This window comes from Oncorhynchus gorbuscha, linkage group LG08 (genome assembly GCF_021184085.1).
Source record: "Oncorhynchus gorbuscha isolate QuinsamMale2020 ecotype Even-year linkage group LG08, OgorEven_v1.0, whole genome shotgun sequence".
Taxonomy (NCBI): domain Eukaryota; kingdom Metazoa; phylum Chordata; class Actinopteri; order Salmoniformes; family Salmonidae; genus Oncorhynchus; species Oncorhynchus gorbuscha.
This window is the reverse complement of record NC_060180.1, coordinates 69,054,867-69,079,884: the sequence shown is the minus strand read 5'-3', so window position 1 is coordinate 69,079,884 and position 25,018 is coordinate 69,054,867. Positions and strand designations below refer to the sequence as shown.

The following is a 25,018-nucleotide window of genomic DNA, read 5'->3' as shown; positions in this document are numbered from 1 at the left end:
AGTTCAGTCCTCAGTTCAGTGCTGATTTCAGTCCTCAGTTCAGTGCTGATTTCAGTCCTCAGTTCAGTGCTGATTTCAGTCCTCAGTTCAGTGCTGATTTCAGTCCTCAGTTCAGTCCTCAGTTCAGTCCTCAGTTCAGTGCTGATTTCAGTCCTCAGTTCAGTGCTGATTTCAGTCCTCAGTTCAGTGCTGATTTCAGTCCTCAGTTCAGTCCTCAGTTCAGTCCTCAGTTCAGTGCTGATTTCAGTCCTCAATTCAGTCCTCAGTTCAGTGTTCAGTTCAGTTCTGATTTCAGTCCTCAGTTCAGTCCTCAGTTCAGTGTGCAGTTCTGATTTCAGTCCTCAGTTCAGTTCTGATTTCAGTCCTCAGTTCAGTGCTGATTTCAGTCCTCAGTTCAGTCCTCAGTTCAGTCCTCAGTTCCGTTATTTAGTGTTTAACGGACTCTTCCCTCCTGTAGTCACATTTTTTCCCCAACTCTCTCCCCTTCTTGTGTATGTGTGCGTCTGTGTGTATCTGTGTGTGCGTCTGTGTGTATCTGTGTGTGCGTCTGTGTGTATCTGTGTGTGCGTCTGTGTGTATCTGTGTGTGTATCTGTGTGTATCCTTGTGTATGTGTGCGTCTGTGTGTATCCGTGTTTGTGTCTGTGTGTATCCGTGTGTGCGGCTGTGTGTATCCGTGTGTGCGTCTGTGTGTATCCGTGTGTGCGTCTGTGTGTATCTGTGTGTATCATTGTGTGTGTGTGTGTCTGTGTGTATCTGTGTGTGCGTCTGTGTGTATCCGTGTGTGCGTCTGTGTGTATCCGTGTGTGCGTCTGTGTGTATATGTGTGTGCGTCTGTGTGTATCTGTGTGTGCGTCTGTGTGATCTGTGTGTGCGTCTGTGTGTATCTGTGTGTATCCTTGTGTGTGTGTGTGTGTGTGTGTGTGTCTGTGTGTATCTGTGTGTGCGTCTGTGTGTATCCGTGTGTGCGTCTGTGTGTATCCGTGTGTGCGTCTGTGTGTATATGTGTGTGCGTCTGTGTGTATCTGTGTGTGCGTCTGTGTGATCTGTGTGTGCGTCTGTGTGTATCTGTGTGTATCCTTGTGTGTGTGTGTGTCTGTGTGTATCTGTGTGTGCGTCTGTGTGATCCGTGTGTGCGTCTGTGTGTATCCGTGTGTGCGTCTGTGTGTGCGTCTGTGTGTATCTGTGTGTGTATCCGTGTGTGTCTCTGTGTGTATCTGTGTGTGTATCTGTGTGATCTGTGTGTGTCTCTGTGTGTATCCGTGTGTGTCTGTGTGTATCTGTGTGTGTATCTGTGTGATCTGTGTGTGTCTGTGTGTATCTGTGTGTGTCTGTGTGTATCTGTGTGTGTGTCTGTGTGTATCTGTGTGTGTGTCTGTGTGTATCTGTGTGTATCTCTGTGTGTATCTGTGTGTATCTGTGTGATCTGTGTGTATCTGTGTGTATCTGTGTGTATCTGTGTGTGTCTGTGTGTATCTGTGTGTGTGTCTGTGTGTATCTGTGTGTATCTGTGTGTGTATCTGTGTGTATCTGTGTGTGTCTGTGTGTGTATCTGTGTGTATCCGTGTGTGTGTCTGTGTGTATCTGTGTGTGTCTGTGTGTATCTGTGTGTATCTGTGTGTGTGTCTGTGTGTATCCGTGTGTGTGTCTGTGTGTATCTGTGTGTGTATCCGTGTGTATCCGTGTGTGTGTCTGTGTGTATCTGTGTGTGTATCTGTGTGTATCTGTGTGTGTGTTACAGCCCTACTGACGTGCAGGCCAGATGAGTTCCAGTGTGGGGATGGCTCCTGTATCCACGGCACCAAGCAGTGTAACAAGGTCCATGACTGTCCTGACCAGAGTGATGAGGCCGGCTGTGTCAATGGTATGTGTAGACCCCTGGGTAGGAGGCTTTGTGTGTGTGTGTGTGTGTGTGTGTGTGTGTGTGTGTGTGTGTGTGTGTGTGTGTGTGTGTGTGTGTGTGTGTGTGTGTGTGTGTGTGTGTGTGTGTGTGTGTGTGTGTGTCTGGCTTGCTGGCTGTATCAACAGTATGTCTGACACTCTGTCTGGCTGTCTGCATGGCTGGTTGGCTTGCTGGCTGGCTCGATATGTCTGGCTTGCTAGCTCGATATGTCTGACTAGCTGGCTCGATATGTCTGACTGGCTGGCTGACTCTCTATGTCTGGCTGGCTGGCTTGATATGTCTGGCTGGCTGACTCCCTATGTCTGGCTAGCTGGCTCTATGTATAACTGGCTAGCTGGCTCTCTATGTCTAACTGGCTAGCTGGCTCTCTATGTCTAACTGGCTGGCTGGCTCTCTATGTCTAACTGGCTGGCTGGCTCTATATGTCTGACTGGCTCGATCTGGCTGGCTGGCTGACTCTCTATGTCTAACTGGCTGGCTGGCTCTATATGTCTGACTGGCTGGCTCGATCTGGCTGGCTGGCTGACTCTCTATGTCTGGTTGGCTGGCTCTATATGTCTGACTGGCTGTCTGGCTGACTCTCTATTTCTGGCTGGCTGGCTGACTCTCTGTCTGGCTGGCTGGCTCTCTATGTCTGGCTGGCTGGCTGGCTCTCTATGTCTGACTGGCTGGCTGGCTGGCTGGCTCTCTATGTCTGGCTGGCTGGCTCTATATGTCTGGCTGGCTGGCTCTATATGTCTGGCTGGCTGGCTCTATGTCTGGCTGGCTGGCTCTATATGTCTGGCTGGCTGGCTCTATATGTCTGGCTGGCTGGCTGGCTCTCTGGCTGGCTGGCTGGCTCTATATGTCTGGCTGGCTGGCCTGCTGACTCTCTATGTCTGGCTGGTTGGCTCTATATATCTGGCTGGCTGGCTCTATATATCTGTCTGGCTGGCTCTATATGTCTGGCTGGCTGGCTCTATATACAGTGCCTTGCGAAAGTATTCGGCCCCCTTGAACTTTGCGACCTTTTGCGACATTTCAGGCTTTTGTTTGAAGAAAAAAGTTAGAAATATCCAATAAATGTCGTTCCACTTCATGATTGTGTCCCACTTGTTGTTGATTCTTCACAAAAAAATACAGTGTTATATCTTTATGTTTGAAGCCTGAAATGTGGCAAAAGGTCGCAAAGTTCAAGGGGGCTGAATACTTTCGCAAGGCACTGTAGCTGACTGGCTGTCTGTCCCGTTTTACTGGCTTGGCTGTCTTTGTGCCTGTCTGGCTTGGCTGTCTTTGTGCCTGTCTGGCTTGGCTGTCTTTGTGTCTGTCTGGCTTGGCTGTCTTTGTGTCTGTCTGGCTTGGCTGTCTTTGTGTTTGTCTGGCTTGGCTGTCTTTGTATCTGTCTGGCTTGGCTGTCTTTGTGTCTGTCTGGCTTGGCTGTCTTTGTGTCTGTCTGGCTTGGCTGTCTTTGTGTCTGTCTGGCTTGGCTGTATTTGTGCCTGTCTGGCTTGGCTGTCTTTGTGTCTGTCTGGCTTGTTGGCCAACTTCCTGATTGGCTCTTTGGCTCTATATGTCTAGCTGACTGGTTGTCTGTCTGTCTGTACCTTCCTGTACCTGTCTGTCTGCTTGTCTGTGTATGTCTGCCTGGCTAACTGTCTGTAATAAAATACTTTCCCCATGTCTTCCTGCCACAGCCACTAAGTGTGAGGGTCCCTTGAAGTTCCTGTGTAAGAACGGAGAGTGTATCGACAGCGCCAAGGTGTGTGACAATGTCAAGGACTGCAAGGACCGCTCTGATGAGCCCAAGAAGGAGTGTGGTAAGAACACACACTCGTGTGTGTGTGTGTGTGTGTGTGTGTGTGTGTGTGTGTGTGTGTGTGTGTGTGTGTGTGTGTGTGTGTGTGTGTGTGTGTGTGTGTGTGTGTGTGTGTGTGTGTGTGTGTGTGTGTGTGTGTGTGTGTGTGTGTGTAAAATGTGAATGTACAATTAAATGTTTTTTTGGTGTCTGCAAGTGAGCATTTACATTTACAGTGTCTTCAGAAAGTATTCCATATTTTAGATTTGATGTGTTACAGACTGAATTTATTTTTAGTCAACAGGCCTACACACAATACCCCATAATGTGAAAGTGGAATTATGTTTTTTGAATTGTTTTACAAATGAATTCAAATGTAAAAGTTGAAATGTCTTGAGTAAATAAATACGTGTTCAAGCCCTTTTTATGGCAAGTCTAAATAAGGTCAGGAGTATAAATGTACTTAAGTCACATAAGTTGCATGGACTCACTGTGTAGTGCAATAATAGTGTTTAAAATTATCCAATAAATGTCGTTCTACTTCATGATTGTGTCCCACTTGTTGTTGATTCTTCACAAAAAAATACAGTTTTATATCTTTATGTTTGAAGCCTGAAATGTGGCAAAAGGTCGCAAAGCTCAAGGGGGCCGAATACTTTCGCAAGGCACTGTAAATGAGATATTTCTGTATTTCATTTTCAATACATTTGCTAAAAAAAAAATCTAAAAACATGTTTTCACTTTGTCATTATGGGGTATTGTGTGTAGATGGGTGAGGAAACATATCTATTGAATCCATTTTGTATTCAGGCTGTAACACAACAACATGTGGAATAAGACAAGGGGTTTGAATACTTTCTGAAGGAACTGTTTACAAAGATGTTGTGTGTCTTCAATCTAGCACTTATGCAGATGTTGTGTGTCTTCAATCTAGCATTTATGCAGATGTCTTTTTGTTTTCAATCTAGCACTTATGCAGATGTGTGATGTCTTTTTGTTTTCAATCTAGCACTTATGCAGATGTGTGTGTCTTCAATCCAGCACTTATGCAGATGTGTGTGTCTGCAAGCTAGCACTTATGCAATGATGTGTGTATGCTCACCATAACAAAGTGGCTATCTCCATTGCATTTCAAAGCGTCGAGGGGCACGAGTCAAATTTGTATCAAGAGAAGAAAAGCTTCTGTGTGCTCATCAAAGGGGAGAGAACAAACGTCTGTGTGTGTGTCTGACTTGCTGGCTGTGTCAACAGTATGTCTGACACTCCGTCTGGCTGTCTGCATGGCTGGTTGGCTTGCTAGCTGGCTCTCTATGTCTGACAGGCTCTCTATGTCTGGCTGGCTGGCTCGATATGCCTGACTGGCTGACTCGATATGTCTGACTGGCTGGCTCGATATGTCTGACTGGCTGGCTGACTCTCTATGTCTGACAGGCTCTCTATGTCTGGCTGGCTGGCTCGATATGTCTGACTGGCTGGCTCGATATGTCTGACTGGCTGGCTCGATATGTCTGACTGGCTGGCTGACTCTCAATGTCTGGCTGGCTGGCTCGATATGTCTGACTGACTGGCTCGATATGTTTGACTGGCTGGCTGACTCTCTATGTCTGACTGGCTGGCTGACTCTCTATGTCTGACTGGCTGGCTGACTTTCTATGTCTGACTGGCTGGCTCGATGTGTCTGGCTGGCTGGCTGACTCTCTATGTCTGGCTGGCTGGCTCTATATGTCTGACTGGCTGGCTTGATATGTCTGGCTGGCTGACTTCCTATGTCTGGCTGGCTGGCTCTATATGTCTGACTGGCTGGCTTGATATGTCTGGCTGGCTGGCTCTATATGTCTGGCTGGCTGGCTGACTATATGTCTGGCTGGCTGGCTGACTCTCTATGTCTGGCTGGCTGGCTCTACATGTCTGGCTGGCTGGCTGGCTGACTCTATATGTCTGGCTGGCTGACTATATGTCTGGCTGGCTGGCTGACTCTATATGTCCGGCTGGCTGGCTCTATGTGTCTGGCTGGCTGGCTGACTCTATATGTCTGGCTGGCTGACTCTATATGTCTGGCTGGCTGGCTCTATATGTCTGGCTGGCTGGCTGGCTGACTCTATATGTCTGGCTGGCTGGCTGGCTGACTCTATGTCTGGCTGGCTGGCTGACTCTATATGTCTGGCTGGCTGGCTCTATATGTCTGGCTGGCTCTATATGTCTGGCTGGCTGGCTCTATATGCCTGGCTGGCTGACTCTATATGTCTGGCTGGCTGACTCTATATGTCTGGCTGGCTCTATATGTCTGGCTGGCTGGCTGACTCTATATGTCTGGCTGGCTGGCTGACTCTATGTCTGGCTGGCTGACTGACTCTATATGTCTGACTGGCTGGCTGACTCTATATGTCTGGCTGGCTGGCTCTATATGTCTGTCTGGCTGGCTCTATATGTCTGGCTGTCTGGCTGTCTGGCTCTACATGTCTGGCTGGCTGGCTCTACATGTCTGGCTGGCTGACTCTATATGTCTGGCTGGCTGGCTCTATATGTCTGGCTGGCTGGCTCTATATGTCTGGCTGTCTGGCTGGCTGGCTCTACATGCCTGGCTGGCTGGCTCTACATGTCTGGCTGGCTGGCTCTACATGTCTGGCTGGCTGACTCTATATGTCTGGCTGTCTGGCTGGCTGGCTCTACATGTCTGGCTGGCTGGCTCTACATGTCTGGCTGGCTGGCTCTATATGCCTTCAGAAAGTATTGACACCCTTTGACTTTTTCCAGATGTTGCCATGTTACAGCCTGAATTTAAAATGGATGACATTTTGATGTTGTCACTGATTCTACACACAATACCCCATAATCTCAAAGTGGATTTAAAAATATATATATATATATTTTTTTTTATATATATATTTTTATATATACATTAATAACAAATGTAAAGCTGAAATGTCTTGAGTCAATATTCAACTCCTTTGTTGAATAAGCCTAAATAAGTTCAGGAGTAACAGTGTGCTTATTAAAACCTCTTAAGGATCTCTACAGATTGGTGTTCCACCCACGGGACGGTTGAGCTAACGTAGACTAATGCGATTAGCATGAGGTTGTAAGTAACAAGAACAATTCCCAGGACATAGACATATCTGATATTGGCAGAAAGCTTAAATTCTTGTTAATCTGTCCAATTTACTGTAGCTATTACAGTGAAATAATACCATGCCATTGTTTGAGGAGAGTGCACAGTTATGATCTTGAAAAATTATTAATAAACCATTTAGGCACATTTGGGCAGTCTTAACACAACATTTTGAACAGAAATGCAATGGTTCATTGGATCAGTCTAAACCTTTGCACATACACTGCTGCCATCTAGTGAACAAAATCTCAACTGCGCCTGGGTTGGAATAATACATGATGGCCTTTCTCTTCCATTTCAACGATGATGTTTTTTTCTTTGTATTGTCTTTTACCAGATCTAATGTGTTATATTCTCCTACATGAATTTCACATTTCCACAAACTTCAAAGTGTTTCCCTTCAAATGGTATCAATAATATGCATATCCTTGCTTCAAGTCCTGAGCTACAGGCAGTTAGATTTGGGTATGTCATCAAAAAAGGGGTTGATCCTTTTTAACAAATCACATAGTAAGTTGCATGGACTCATTCCGTGTTCAGTAATAGTAGCTAACATTATTTATTTATGATTAACCCATCTGTACACCACACATACAATTGTCTATAAGGTCCCTCAATCGAGTAATGAATTTCAAGCACAGATTCAAGCACAAAGATTTACAGGTCTCCTGAGTGGCGCAGCGGTCTAAAGCACTGCATTTCAGTGCTATAGGCATCACTACAGACCCTGGGTCGATTCCAGGCTGTATCGCAACCGGTCGTGATCGGGAGTCCCATAGGGCGGCGCACAATTGGCCGGGGGTAGGCTGTCATTTTAAGTAAGAATTTGTTCTTAACTGACTTGCCAAGTTAAATTAAAAATGTAAAGATCAGGCAGGTTTGTCAATGCCATGTAAAGAAGGGCATCGATTGGTAGATGGGTAAAAAACATATTACTAACCTAATTGACAAAGTGAAAATAAGGAAGCCTGTACAGAAAGCAAAGCACTCAAGTAATACTGCAAGAAATGTGGCAAAGAAATTAACTGTTTTGTCCTGAATACAAAACATTATGTTTGGGTCAAATCCAACTCAACACATCACTGAGTACCACTCTTCATATTTTCAAACATGGAAGTGGCTGCCTCATGTTATGGGTATGCTTGTCATCGGCAAAGACTAGGGAGGTTTTTGGGATAAAAATAAACGGAATACAGCTAATCACAGGCAAAATCCTAGAGGAAAACCAGGTTGTCTGCTTTCCACCAGACACTGGGAGACACATTTCAGCAGGACACTAACCTCAAACACAAGGACAAATCTACAGTAGAGTTGCTTACCAAGATGACATTGAATGTTCCTGAGTGGCATAGTTACCATTTTGACTTAAATCGGTTTGAAAATCTATGGCAAGACTTGAAAATGGTTGTCTTTCTGAAGGCACTGTATGTGAGTGACTGACTGACTGACTCACTGAGTGACTGACTGAGAGTGACTGAGTGAGTGATTGAGTGAGTGTGTATGAGAGAGCAAAAATAGCACAATAAAACACACACAGATGTACACAGCTACATTTATTTTTATTTTACTAGGCAAGTCAGTTAAATAACAAATTCTTATTTTCAGTGACGGGCCTTGGAACAGTGGGTTAACTGAATTGTTCAGGAGCAGAACGGCAGATTTTTTTTACCTTGTCAGATCGGAGATTTGATTTTGCAACCTTTCGGTTAATAGTCCAACGCTCTAACCATTAGGCTACCTGCCACCCCATACATAAACATATACTGTAAAACTCACCCACACGGGTGCACACACATTGTGAAAGACACACATACCGTGTGAAAGAAACACACACACACAATTAGATTTGCATGAACACATGCTGTACAGCCTGGGAGGAGACTACACACCTCCAAAGCCCTGGAGACAGGGTAGCAGGGGAGTGGGCCAAAATAAATTGTGCGATGCTGCGAGAAGACAGGAAGATTGAGAGAGGACGGTGAGGGGAGAGAAGGGAAGGTAGAAGGGGTAGAGTGAAAGAGGGAGGAGAGAGCATAAGAGAGATCAAGGGCGAAGAGAGCTCCTCCCTCTTCTCCCTGTCTCTCTTTCTCTGTCCTTTTTTACCTCTCGATCTCCCGCTCTCTTTCTTTCTCTCCTTCACTTTCTCTGATTCTCTCTTTCTTTCTCTCCTTCACTTTCTCTGATTCTGTCTTTCATTCTCTCCCTCCCTCTCTCTCTCTCTCTGACTTTGGTCCTCTCTATCTCTCCCCCTCTCTCTGACTCTGGTTCTCCCTCTCTCTCTCTCTCTCTCTCTCTCTCTCTCTCTCTCTCTCTCTCTCTCTCTCTCTCTCTCTCTCTCTCTCTCTCTCTCTCTCTCTCTCTCTCTCTCTCTCTCTCTCTCTCTGTCTCTCTCTCTCTCTCTCTCTCTGACTTCAGTCCTCTCTATCTCTCCCCCCTCTCTGACTCGTTCTCCCCCTCTCTCTCTCTCTCTCTCTCTCTGTCTCTCTGACTTCAGTCCTCTCTATCTCTCCCCATCTCTCCCCATCTCTCTCTCTCTCTCTCTCTCTCTCTCTCTCTCTCTCTCTCTCTCTCTCTCTCTCTCTCTCTCTTTCTCTCTGACTTCGGTCCTCTCTATCTCTCCCCCCCTCTCTCTCTCTCTGTCTCTCCGACTCCGGTCCACTCATCATCAGCCTTGATACCTAGCTCATCCCTCTGTTCGCTCAACCCTTCACTCACAAGATGTTCCCCTTAGAACAGCAGAGACTAGCAAACACACATGTACAGGTGTAGGATCTTAATTTGACATGTATTGTCACAGTAAAAAAAAACCTGCAGGCTTTTAGTCTATAGTGTTGCTTGATAGCTGGTTAGACTATAAGCTGGTCAAAATGAGGATACATGAAAGTGGCAGTTAAGAGCTTTTGGCCAAGAACCAAAAGATTTCTGGTTCAAATCGTTCAACTGACTAGGTGAGCAAGGCACATAACCCTAGTTGCTCCTGTAAGTCGCTCTGGATGAGAGTGTCTGCTAAAATTCTCAGCAACCGAGTGATCAAATTAAGATCCTGCATCTGTATATGTGTACACTTTTATACGCTTAGTGCACAACAACACACACACATAGAGACACACACACTTGCACAACAACACACATACACACACAGACACACACACCTGCACAACAACACACACACACAGACACACACAACTGCACAACAACACACACACACACACACACACACACACACACACACACACACACACACACACACACACACACACACACACACACACACACACACACACACACACACACACACACACACACACACAGAGACATACACACACCTGCACAACAACACACACACAGAGACATACACACACCTGCACAACAACACACACAAAGAGACACACACATACACACACCTGCACAACAACACACACACATACAGAGACATACACACACCTGCACAACAACACACACACAGAGACACACACATACACACCTGCACAACAACACACACATACAGAGACACACATACACACACCTGCACAACAACACACACACATACATACAGAGACACACACATACACACCTGCACAACAACACACACACACACACACACACACATACATACACAGACACACACACACACACACACACACACACACACACACACACACACACACACACACACACACACACACACACACACACACACACACACACACACACACACACACACACACACACACACACACACACACACACACACACACACCTGCACAACAACACACACACATACAGAGACACAAACATTGTAAACCACATAACCACACATACACACACCTGCACAACAACACACACACACACAGAGACACACACATTGTAAACCACATAACCACACATACACACAGCTGCACAACAACACACATACACACAGAGACACACACATTGGATAAACCATACACATTTATACACACACACGTAGTAAACCACATAACCACACATGCACACAATGACACACACGTGCTGTTAACCACACCATTCGGTAAACCACAGAAACACATCCTATCTGTTACATACACACACACACTGTCCCTGACACAAACACACACACACACAGTGACACACGCACACAGGGAGAGAGAGAGAGACATGATGATGGGCCCAAATTGACCCGAATGTACTCCCCTCAACCTCACGCTGCAATCATAACAGACTGTATTTCTCAGTTCACCCTAACCCTAACCCTCACGCTGCAATCATAAGACTGTATTTCTCAGTTCACCCTAACCCTAACCCTCACGCTGCAATCATAAGACTGTATTTCTCAGTTCACCCTAACCCTAACCCTAACCCTAACCCTCACGCTGCAATCATAACAGACTGTATTTCTCAGTTCACCCTAACCCTAACCCTAACCCTAACCCTAACCCTAACGCTGCAATCATAACAGACTGCATTTCTCAGTTCACCCTAACCCTAACCCTAACCCTCACGCTGCAATCATAAGCCTGTATTTCTCAGTTCACCCTAACCCTAACCCTCACGCTGCAATCATAAGACTGTATTTCTCAGTTCACCCTAACCCTAACCCTAACGCTGCAATCATAACAGACTGTATTTCTCAGTTCACCCTAACCCTAACCCTCACGCTGCAATCATAACAGACTGTATTTCTCAGTTCACCCTAACCCTAACCCTCACGCTGCAATCATAACAGACTGTATTTCTCAGTTCACCCTAACCCTAACCCTAACGCTGCAATCATAACAGACTGTATTTCTCAGTTCACCCTAACCCTCACGCTGCAATCATAACAGACTGTATTTCTCAGTTCACCCTAACCCTAACCCTAACCCTAACCCTAACCCTCACGCTGCAATCATAACAGACTGTATTTCTCAGTTCACCCTAACCCTAACCCTAACCCTCACTCTGCAATCATAACAGACTGTATTTCTCAGTTCACCCTAACCCTAACCCTAACCCTAACCCTAACCCTCACGCTGCAATCATAACAGACTGTATTTCTCGGTTCACTCAGGCGTCTGTTTTCGTTTATTTGATATTTTCCCGTTGGAAATGAAGGCCTATTACCACAAGTGTTGATGGAATGTTGTATCATTATTTAGCCAGCGTTGTCATCTGAACAGACAGATGTTTTGCTGCTTTTATCCCCTTGACGAGCTTATGAGGAGCAGCGATGCATTGGAGGTTGAAAAGACAGAGGGAGAGGGGGCGTGGAGGGAGAGGGGGCATGCAGGGAGAGGGGGCGTGGAGGGGCGTGGCGGGAGAGGGGGCGTGGAGGGAGAGGGGCGGAGGGGGCGTGGAGGGAGAGGGGGCGTGGAGGGAGAGGGGCGGAGGGGGGCGTGGAGGGAGAGGGGGCGTGGAGGAGAGGGGAGTGGAGGGGGCGTGGAGGGAGAGGGGGCGGAGAGGGGAGAGGGGGGAGGGGGCGTGGAGGGAGGGAAAGGGTGTGGAGGGAGAGGGGGCGTGGAGGGGCGTGGAGGGAGTGGGGGTGTGGTGTGAGAGGGATGGGGTGGGGGAGGAGGGATAGAGAGAGGAAAAATGGGGGAAGAAAGTGTGTGTGTGTGTGTGCGCGTGTCAGGAAAGCCTCTCGAGGGTACTTGAGTGTGAAAACTGTAAAGGCTTTTCAAACCAGTTCTCATGTATAGAGAGCCATCATTTAGAGGTCACCTCCCAAATCCCCTGTGAAAATGATCACCCACACGCTCACACAGACTACTGTAGGTGAACACTGGCTTACTGGAATACTCAAATAGATTCTGATTGTGATGTATCCTTCCTTCAGCCCTTCAGGTAGGCTGTTATTCACTGATCTATCGTGATTGGTGGAAAGCATTTTTCAACCTCCATCGATTCTCTGTTTGTGGATTATTTCAAGGAATTGGGAATATATCTTCAGTGTGTTCAATCTAAATTCACTTTATCCTTTTTCATTCACTCGCTTCTTTCACTAGCTCAGTCCCACTTCAAAACGGTGACTAACATGTGAGCGGAATTGAGTGACAGTCATTTGATAGGGTGATAGCGAAGAGGAGAGGAGAAAGCCTGGTGATGTGAAGAATCAGAGCTGGTGAGAAGCCTCTGAATGTTGACTCACTCAGGACTGGATGGGGGATCCATGGATGGAACTGAGCAAGTGGGGTGATGGACTGAACAGAAAATTTGAAATGGAATTGGGCCCCTCTGTCAGTTAATATTATGGTCGTGTTCATTTGGACACTCAATGGAAAACGTTTTAAAACATTTTGTTTTTGGAAAATTGAAAATGGGAATTTCTTATTGGACAAGTCAAGGTAGTCCCTCCTTGTTTCAGTCCGTTTTCTTCCATTTCGTTCCCGAATGAGCACGACCCAGCTGCTAAAAGACCTCTCCTAGTCACTATCTTTCACCTCTCTCCCAGGGCTCAATGAGTGCTCACTCAACAACGGCGGCTGTTCTCACATCTGCCAGGATCGACCAATAGGCTACGAGTGCCAGTGTCCCACCGGGTACAAGCTACTGGACAAGAGGACGTGTGGAGGTGAATATTGAGAACACACACAGTCTAGACACACACACAGTACAGTGTAGACACACACTCGCACCAAAGTAGTACACTATACTCTCTTTCTCTCTCACACATACATACATACATACATACATACATACATACATACATACATACACACACACACACACACACACACACACACACACACACACACACACACACACACACACACACACACACACACACACACACACACACACACACACACACACACACACACACACACACACACACACACACACATACATCACCAAGGTATGTGGCAACGTCAAGCACTGCAGGGACCGCTCTGAGGAGCCCAAGAAGGAGTGTGGTAAGAATACACACACACTGTAAGTAGTATAGTATACACACAGTAAATAGTATAGAATACACACACACACACAGTAAGTAGTATAGTATACACACAGTAAATAGTATAGAATACACACACACAGTAAGTAGTATAGTATACACACAGTAAGTAGTATAGTATACACACACAGTAAGTAGTATAGTATACACACACACACAGTAAGTAGTATAGTATACACACAGTAAGTAGTATACTATACACACACACACAGTAAGTAGTATAGTATACACACACACACAGTAAGTAATATAGTATACACACACAGTAAGTAGTACAGTATACACACACATAGTAAATAGTACAGTATATGCACACACATAGTAAGTAGTACAGTATACACACACAGTAAATAGTACAGTATATGCACACACAGTAAATAGTACAGTATACACACACAGTAAATAGTACAGTATACACACATAGTAAATAGTACAGTATACACACATAGTAAATAGTACAGTATACACACATAGTAAATACTACAGTATACACACACACACACACACACATAGTAAATAGTACAGTATACACACACACACACACACACACACACACACACACACACACACACACACACACACACACACACACACACACACACACACACACACACACACATAGTAAATAGTATAGTATACACACACACACACACACACACATAGTAAATAGTACAGTACACACACACACACACACACACACACACACACACACACACACACACACACACACACACACACACACACACACACACACACACACACACACACATAGTAAATAGTACAGTATACACACACACACACACACACACACACACACACACACACACACACACACACACACACACACACACACACACACACACACACACACATAGTAAATACACACACACACACACACACACATACACACACACACACACACACACACACACACACACACACACACACACACACACACACACACACACACACAAAAACACACACACACACACACACACACACACATAGTAAATAGTACAGTATACACACACACACACACACACATAGTAAGTAGTACAGTATACACGTACAGTATACACACATAGTAAGTAGTACAGTATACACACATAGTAAGTAGTACAGTATACACACACAGTAAGTAGTACAGTATACACGTACAGTATACACAGATAGTAGGTAGTACAGTATACACACATAGTAAGTAGTACAGTATACACACATAGTAAGTAGTACAGTATACACACATAGTAAGTAGTACAGTATACACACATAGTAAGTAGTACAGTATACACACACAGTAAGTAGTACAGTATACACGTACAGTATACACAGATAGTAGGTAGTACAGTATACACACATAGTAAGTAGTACAGTATACACACATAGTAAGTAGTACAGTATACACACATAGTAAGTAGTACAGTATACACACATAGTAAGTAGTACAGTACACACGTACAGTATACACAGATAGTAGGTAGTACAGTATACACACATAGTAAGTAGTACAGTATACACACATAGTAAGTAGTACAGTATACACATACAGTATACACAGATAGTAGGTAGTACAGTATACACACATAGTAAGTAGTACAGTATACACACATAGTAAGTAGTACAGTATACACACATAGTAAGTAGTACAGTATACACACATAGTAAGTAGTACAGTATACACACATAGTAAGTAGTACAGTATACACACATAGTATGTAGTACAGTATACACACATAGTATGTAGTACAGTATACACACATAGTAAGTAGTACACACACATAGTAAGTAGTACAGTATACACACATAGTAAGTAGTACAGTATACACACATAGTAAGTAGTACAGTATACACACATAGTAAGTAGTACAGTATACACACACAGTAAGTAGTACAGTATACACACATAGTAAGTAGTACAGTATACACACATAGTAAGTAGTACAGTATACACATACAGTATACACACATAGTAAGTAGTACAGTATACACACATTGTAAGTAGTACAGTATACACACATAGTAAGTAGTACAGTATACACACATAGTAAGTAGTACAGTATACACACACAGTAAGTAGTACAGTATACACACATAGTAAGTAGTACAGTACACACACATAGTAAGTAGTACAGTATACACACATAGTAAGTAGTACAGTATACACACATAGTAAGTAGTACAGTATACACATACAGTATACACACATAGTAAGTAGTACAGTATACACACATAGTAAGTAGTACAGTATACACACATAGTAAGTAGTACAGTATACATACACATAGTAAGTAGTACAGTATACACACATAGTAAGTAGTACAGTATACACACATAGTAAGTAGTACAGTACACACACATAGTAAGTAGTACAGTATACACACATAGTAAGTAGTACAGTATACACACATAGTAAGTAGTACAGTATACACACATAGTAAGTAGTACAGTATACACACATAGTAAGTAGTACAGTATACACATACAGTATACACACATAGTAAGTAGTACAGTATACACACATAGTAAGTAGTACAGTATACACACATAGTAAGTAGTACAGTATACACACATAGTAAGTAGTACAGTATACACACACAGTAAGTAGTACAGTATACACACATAGTAAGTAGTACAGTACACACACATAGTAAGTAGTACAGTATACACACATAGTAAGTAGTACAGTATACACACATAGTAAGTAGTACAGTATACACACATAGTAAGTAGTACAGTATACACACATAGTAAGTAGTACAGTATACACACACAGTAAGTAGTACAGTATACACACATAGTAAGTAGTACATTATACACACATAGTAAGTAGTACAGTATACACATACAGTATACACACATAGTAAGTAGTACAGTATACACACATAGTAAGTAGTACAGTATACACACATAGTAAGTAGTACAGTATACACACATAGTAAGTAGTACAGTATACACACACAGTAAGTAGTACAGTATACACACATAGTAAGTAGTACAGTACACACACATAGTAAGTAGTACAGTATACACACATAGTAAGTAGTACAGTATACACACATAGTAAGTAGTACAGTATACACACATAGTAAGTAGTACAGTATACACACATAGTAAGTAGTACAGTATACACACTGACCGTCCTTGAGGTTATGTCTCTGTTATGACACTTTGTCTTCAAAGTACAGACTGCTATCTGAGGAGAAACGGGAAGACTGGAACTCACAGAACCTTTCATATGTTCTTCTCTCTGAAATACAGCTTATTGAATTGCAGCTTGTAAGCCACATATTTTATTTTATCAAGAGAAACGAGCTTGGTCCAAGGTGACATATCTCTTTATCCCCACATTTAATGCACAACTACACACACACTCTCTCTCTCTCTCTCTCTCTCTCTCTCTCTCTCTCTCTCTCTCTCTCTCTCTCTCTCTCTCTCTCTCTCTCTCTCTACACACACACACACACACACACACACACACACACACACACACACACACACACACACACACACACACACACACACACACACACACACACACACACACACACAGACGGATGTACATTTACATATGCCAATGGTTCATTACATTTAGAACATCTGCTAAATATCCCCCCACTGAGCTATTAGTCCAGTGTGATTGATCCCCCCCCACTGAGCTATTAGTCCAGTTGATTGATACCCCCCACTGAGCTATTAGTCCAGTTGATTGATAACCCCCCACTGAGCTATTAGTCCAGTTGATTGATAACCCCCCACTGAGCTATTAGTCCAGTTGATTGATAACCCCCCACTGAGCTATTAGTCCAGTTGATTGATAACCCCCCACTGAGCTATTAGTCCAGTTGATTGATAACCCCCACTGAGCTATTAGTCCAGTTGATTGATAACCCCCACTGAGCTATTAGTCCAGTTGATTGATAACCCCCCACTGAGCTATTAGTCCAGTTGATTGATAACCCCCCCACTGAGCTATTAGTCCAGTTGATTGAGCTATTAGTCCAGTTGATTGATAACCCCCCACTGAGCTATTAGTCCAGTTGATTGATAACCCCCCCCCACTGAGCTATTAGTCCAGTTGATTGATAACCCCCCCCACTGAGCTATTAGTCCAGTTGATTGATAACCCCCCCCCAGTTGATTGATAACCCCCTGAGCTATTAGTCCAGTTGATTGATAAGTCCCCCCCACTGAGCTATTAGTCCAGTTGATTGATAACCCCCCCACTGAGCTATTAGTCCAGTTGATTGATAACCCCCCACTGAGCTATTAGTCCAGTTGATTGATAACCCCCCACTGAGCTATTAGTCCAGTTGATTGATAACCCCCACTGAGCTATTAGTCCAGTTGATTGATAACCCCCCCACTGAGCTATTAGTCCAGTTGATTGATAACCCCCACTGAGCTATTAGTCCAGTTGATTGATAACCCCCCACTGAGCTATTAGTCCAGTTGATTGATAACCCCCCCCCACTGAGCTATTAGTCCAGTTGATTGATAACCCCCCACTGAGCTATTAGTCCAGTTGATTGATAACCCCCCACTGAGCTATTAGTCCAGTTGATTGATAACCCCCCACTGAGCTATTAGTCCAGTTGATTGATAACCCCCACTGAGCTGTCCAGTTGATTGCCCCCCCATTATTAGTCCAGTTGATTGATAACCCCCCCCCCCCACTGAGCTATTAGTCCAGTTGATTGATACCCCCCACTGAGCTATTAGTCCCCCCCCCACTGAGCCCCCCCACTGAGCTATTAGTCCATTGTGATTGATACCCCCCACTGAGCTATTAGTCCAGTGTGATTGATAACCCCCCACTGAGCTATTAGTCCAGTGTGATTGATACCCCCCACTGAGCTATTAGTCCAGTGTGATTGATATCCCCCCCACTGAGCTATTAGTCCAGTGTGATTGATAACCCCCCCCACTGAGCTATTAGTCCAGTTGATTGATAACCCCCACTGAGCTATTAGTCCAGTGTGATTGATACCCCCCCACTGAGCTATTAGTCCAGTGTGATTGATAACCCCCCCCCATTGAGCTATTAGTCCAGTTGATTGATACCCCCCTTCCTGCATTCCTCCTCAGACATTGATGAGTGTGATTGATAACCCCCTCCTCCTCCAATCCTCCTCAGACATTGATGAGTGTGATTGATGACCCCCTCCTCCTCAGACATTGATGAGTGTGATTGATAACCCCCCTCCTCCTCCATTCCTCCTCAGACATTGATGAGTGTGATTGATGAACCCCCCTCCATTCCTCCTCAGACATTGATGAGTGTGATTGATACCCCCCCTCCTCTTCCATTCCTCCTCAGACATTGATGAATGTGATTGATGACCCCCTCCTCCATTCCTCCTCAGACATTGATGAGTGTGATTGTTGACCCCCCTCCATTCCTCCTCAGACATTGATGAATGTGATTGTTGACCCCCCTCCATTCCTCCTCAGACATTGATGAATGTGATTGTTGACCCCCTCCTCCATTCCTCCTCAGACATTGTTGAATGTGATTGTTGACCCCCCCCCTCCATTCCTCCTCAGACATTGATGAATGTGATTGATGACCCCCCCTCCTCCATTCCTCCTCAGACATTGATGAGTGTGATTGATGACCCCCCCCCCCCTCCTCCATTCCTCCTCAGACATTGATGAGTGTTATTGATGACCCCCCTCCATTCCTCCTCAGACATTGATGAGTGTGATTGATGACCCCCCTCCTCCTCCATTCCTCCTCAGACATTGATGAGTGTTATTGATGACCCCCCTCCTCCATTCCTCCTTAGACATTGATGAGTGTGATTGATGACCCCCCTCCATTCCTCCTCAGACATTGATGAGTGTGATTGATGACCCCCCTCCTCAGACATTGATGAGTGTGATTGATGACCCCCCCCTCCTCCATTCCTCCTCAGACATTGATGAGTGTGATTGATACCCCCCTCCATTCCTCCTCAGACATTGATGAGTGTGATTGATGACCCCCCCCTCCATTCCTCCTCAGACATTGATGAGTGTGATTGATGACCCCCCCCCCCTCCATTCCTCCTCAGACATTGATGAGTGTGATTGATGACCCCCCTCCATTCCTCCTCAGACATTGATGAGTGTGATTGATGACCCCCTCCTTTCCTCCTCAGACATTGATGAGTGTGATTGATGACCCCCCCCTCCATTCCTCCTCAGACATTGATGAGTGTGATTGATGACCCCCCCTCCATTCCTCCTCAGACATTGATGAGTGTGATTGATGACCCCCCCCTCCTCAGACATTGATGAGTGTGATTGATGACCCCCTCCTCCATTCCTCCTCAGACATTGATGAGTGTGATTGATGACCCCCTCCATTCCTCCTCAGACATTGATGAGTGTGATTGATGACCCCCCTCCTTTCCTCCTCAGACATTGATGAGTGTGATTGATGACCCCCCTCCTTTCCTCCTCAGACATTGATGAGTGTGATTGATGACCCCCCTCCATTCCTCCTCAGACATTGATGAGTGTGATTGATGACCCCCCTCCATTCCTCCTCAGACATTGATGAGTGTGATTGATGACCCCCCTCCTTCATTCCTCCTCAGACATTGATGAGTGTGATTGATGACCCCCCTCCTCCATTCCTCCTCAGACATTGATGAGTGTGATTGATGACCCCCCCTCCATTCCTCCTCAGACATTGATGAGTGTGATTGATGACCCCCCCCTCCATTCCTCCTCAGACATTGATGAGTGTGATTGATGACCCCCCCCTCCATTCCTCCTCAGACATTGATGAGTGTGATTGATGACCCCCCTCCATTCCTCCTCAGACATTGATGAGTGTGATTGATGACCCCCCTCCTCCTCAGACATTGATGAGTGTGATTGATGACCCCCCCTCCATTCCTCCTCAGACATTGATGAGTGTGATTGATGACCCCCCCTCCATTCCTCCTCAGACATTGATGAGTGTGATTGATGACCCCCCTCCATTCCTCCTCAGACATTGATGAGTGTGATTGATGACCCCCTCCTCCTCAGACATTGATGAGTGTGATTGATAACCCCCCTCCTCAGACATTGATGAGTGTGATTGATGGCCCCCCTCCATTCCTCCTCAGACATTGATGAGTGTGATTGATGACCCCCCCTCCTCCTCAGACATTGATGAGTGTGATTGATGACCCCCCCTCCTCCTCAGACATTGATGAGTGTGATTGATGACCCCCTCCTCCTCCTCAGACATTGATGAGTGTGAGAACCCCAACGCCTGCAGCCAGATCTGCATCAACTACAAGGGAGACTTCAAGTGTGAATGTTACCAAGGCTATGAGATGGACCCCGTCACCAAGACCTGTAAAGCAGAAGGTGAGGAGGGGAGGGAGGGAGTTAGGGGTTGTTTGGAGGGAGGGAGGGAGGGAGGGGTTGGTTGGTGGGAGGGAGGGGTGCGTTGGTTGGTTGTTGGGAGGGAGGGAGGGAGGGATTGGTTGGTTGTTGGGAGGGAGGGATTGGTTGGTTGTTGGGAGGGAGGGAGGGGTTGTTTGGAGGGAGGGAGGGAGGGGTGCGTTGGTTGGTTGTTGGGAGGGAGGGAGTGAGGGTTTGTTTGGAGGGAGGGAGGGGTTGGTTGTTTGGAGGGAGGGAGGGGTTGGTTGGTTGTTGGGAGGGAGGGAGGGGTTGGTTGTTTGGAGGGAGGGAGGGAGGGGTTGTTTGGAGGGAGGGGTTGGTTGGTTGGTTGTTGGGAGGGAGGGAGGGGTTGTTTGGAGGGAGGGAGGGAGGGAGGGGTTGGTTGGTTGTTGGGAGGGAGGGAGTGAGGGGTTGGTTGGTTGTTGGGAGGGAGGGAGGGAGTGCGGGGGGAGGGGTTGGTTGGTTGGTTGTTGGGAGGGAGGGAGGGAGGGGTTGTTTGGAGGGAGGGAGGGAGGGAGGGGTGCGTTGGTTGGTTGTTGGGAGGGAGGGAGGGAGTGAGGGTTTGTTTGGAGGGAGGGAGGGGTTGGTTGGAGGGAGGCAGGGAGGGGTTGGTTGGAGGGAGGGAGGGGTTGGTTGGTTGTTGGGAGGGAGGGAGGGGTTGTTTGTTTGGAGGGAGGGGTTGGTTGGTTGGTTGGTTGTTGGGAGGGAGGGGTTGTTTGTTTGGAGGGAGGGGTTGGTTGGTTGTTGGGGGAGGGAGGGGTTGGTCGGTTGGAGGGAGGGAGGGAGGGAGGTAGGGGGGGGTGGATGGAGGGAGGGAGGGGTTGGTTGGTTGGAGGGAGGGAGGGAGGGGTTGGTTGGTTGTTGGGAGGGAGGGAGGGAGGGGTTGGTTGGTTGTTGGGAGGGAGGGAGGGGTTGTTTAGAGGGAGGGAGGGGTGCGTTGGTTGGTTGTTGGGAGGGAGGGGGGAGGGTTTGTTTGTTTGGAGGAGGGGGGTTGGTTGGTTGGTTGGTTGTTGGGAGGGAGGGAGGGGTTGGTTGGTTGGTTGTTGGGAGGGAGGGAGGGAGGGGTTGGTTGGTTGGTTGGAGGGAGGGAGGGAGGGTTTGTTTGGAGGGAGGGAGGGGTTGGTTGGTTGGTTGTTGGGAGGGAGGGAGGGAGGGAGGGAGGGAGGGAGGGAGGGAGGGAGGGAGGGGTTGGTTGGTTGGTTGGTTGGAGGGAGGGAGGGGTTGGTTGGTTGGTTGGTTGTTGGGAGGGAGGGGTTGGTCGGTTGGTTGGTTGGTTGGTTGGTTGGTTGGTTGGTTGGTTGGTTGGAGGGAGGGAGGGAGGGGTTGGTTGGTTGGAGGAGGGAGGGAGGGGTTGGTTGGTTGTTGGGAGGGAGGGAGGCAGGGAGGCAGGCAGGGAGGGAGGGAGGGAGGGGTTGGTTGGTTGTTGGGAGGGAGGGAGGGGTTGGTTGGTTGGAGGGAGGGAGGGGTTGGTTGGTTGTTGGGAGGGAGGGAGGCAAGGAGGGAGGCAGGGAGGCAGGGAGGGAGGGGTTGGTTGGGTTGGTGTTCCTCCTCCAAGACTGTGGTTATGTGTCACGATCGTTGGAATAAATGGACCAAGGCGCAGCGTGCGTAGAGTTTCACATGTTTAATAATTGAAACCAAAACAATACAGAACAAACGAAACGTGAAGTCAATGCAGTGCTCACAGGCAACGACACAAAAACAAGAGCCCACAACAAACAGGTGGGAAAAAGCTGCCTAAGTATGATCCCCAATCAGAGACAACGATAGACGGCTGCCTCCAGTCCAACCTAGAAATAAAGAAACTAGAAATGCCCACCCTAGTCACACCCAGACCTAACCAAAATAGAGAAGAAAGGATCTTTAAGGTCAGGGCATCTAACACACCTAACAGGTGTCAGTATGACTAATGATTCTCTCCTCAACACACACACAGACACACACACACACACACACACAGACACACCAGTGGAGGCTATTGGGAGGAGCTATAGGAGGACAGGTTCATTGTAATGGCTGGAAAAGACTACTGATTCTCTCCTCAACACACACACAGACACACCAGTGGAGGCTATTGGGAGGAGCTATAGGAGGACAGGTTCATTGTAATGGCTGGAAAAGACTACTGATTCTCTCCTCAACACACACACAGACACACCAGTGGAGGCTATTGGGAGGAGCTATAGGAGGACAGGTTCATTGTAATGGCTGGAAAAGACTACTGATTCTCTCCTCAACACACACACAGACACACCAGTGGAGGCTATTGGGAGGAGCTATAGGAGGACAGGTTCATTGTAATGGCTGGAAAAGACTACTGATTCTCTCCTCAACACACACACAGACACACCAGTGGAGGCTATTCGGAGGAGCTATAGGAGGACAGGTTCATTGTAATGGCTGGAAAAGACTACTGATTCTCTCCTCAACACACACACAGACACACCAGTGGAGGCTATTATTGGGAGGAGCTATAGGAGGACAGGTTCATTGTAATGGCTGGAAAAGACTACTGATTCTCTCCTCAACACACACACAGACACACCAGTGGAGGCTATTGGGAGGAGCTATAGGAGGACAGGTTCATTGTAATGGCTGGAAAAGACTACTGATTCTCTCCTCAACACACACACAGACACACCAGTGGAGGCTATTGGGAGGAGCTATAGGAGGACAGGTTCATTGTAATGGCTGGAAAAGACTACTGATTCTCTCCTCAACACACACACAGACACACCAGTGGAGGCTATTCGGAGGAGCTATAGGAGGACAGGTTCATTGTAATGGCTGGAAAAGACTACTGATTCTCTCCTCAACACACACACAGACACACCAGTGGAGGCTATTCGGAGGAGCTATAGGAGGACAGGTTCATTGTAATGGCTGGAAAAGACTACTGATTCTCTCCTCAACACACACACAGACACACCAGTGGAGGCTATTGGGAGGAGCTATAGGAGGACAGGTTCATTGTAATGGCTGGAAAAGACTACTGATTCTCTCCTCAACACACACACAGACACACCAGTGGAGGCTATTGGGAGGAGCTATAGGAGGACAGGTTCATTGTAATGGCTGGAAAAGACTACTGATTCTCTCCTCAACACACACACAGACACACCAGTGGAGGCTATTGGGAGGAGCTATAGGAGGACAGGTTCATTGTAATGGCTGGAAAAGACTACTGATTCTCTCCTCAACACACACACAGACACACCAGTGGAGGCTATTGGGAGGAGCTATAGGAGGACAGGTTCATTGTAATGGCTGGAAAAGACTACTGATTCTCTCCTCAACACACACACAGACACACCAGTGGAGGCTATTGGGAGGAGCTATAGGAGGACAGGTTCATTGTAATGGCTGGAAAAGACTACTGATTCTCTCCTCAACACACACACAGACACACCAGTGGAGGCTATTGGGAGGAGCTATAGGAGGACAGGTTCATTGTAATGGCTGGAAAAGACTACTGATTCTCTCCTCAACACACACACAGACACACCAGTGGAGGCTATTGGGAGGAGCTATAGGAGGACAGGTTCATTGTAATGGCTGGAAAAGACTACTGATTCTCTCCTCAACACACACACAGACACACCAGTGGAGGCTATTGGGAGGAGCTATAGGAGGACAGGTTCATTGTAATGGCTGGAAAAGACTACTGATTCTCTCCTCAACACACACACAGACACACCAGTGGAGGCTATTGGGAGGAGCTATAGGAGGACAGGTTCATTGTAATGGCTGGAAAAGACTACTGATTCTCTCCTCAACACACACACAGACACACCAGTGGAGGCTATTCGGAGGAGCTATAGGAGGACAGGTTCATTGTAATGGCTGGAAAAGACTACTGATTCTCTCCTCAACACACACACAGACACACCAGTGGAGGCTATTGGGAGGAGCTATAGGAGGACAGGTTCATTGTAAT

General features: G+C 46.4%; 1 protein-coding gene across 2 annotated transcripts in view; it reads left to right on the top strand.

The window, feature by feature from the left end:
* The window catches only part of LOC124041019 (low-density lipoprotein receptor-related protein 8-like), a 194,351-nt gene that overhangs the window by 125,325 nt on the left and 44,008 nt on the right, over positions 1–25,018 (top strand). For both annotated transcript variants that reach the window (XM_046358174.1, XM_046358173.1), the window contains exons 6-9: positions 1,741–1,863; positions 3,576–3,698; positions 13,195–13,314; positions 20,920–21,045. In XM_046358174.1, the coding sequence (XP_046214130.1) occupies positions 1,741–1,863; positions 3,576–3,698; positions 13,195–13,314; positions 20,920–21,045 (492 nt within the window). The remainder of the gene's footprint in view (positions 1–1,740; positions 1,864–3,575; positions 3,699–13,194; positions 13,315–20,919; positions 21,046–25,018) is intronic.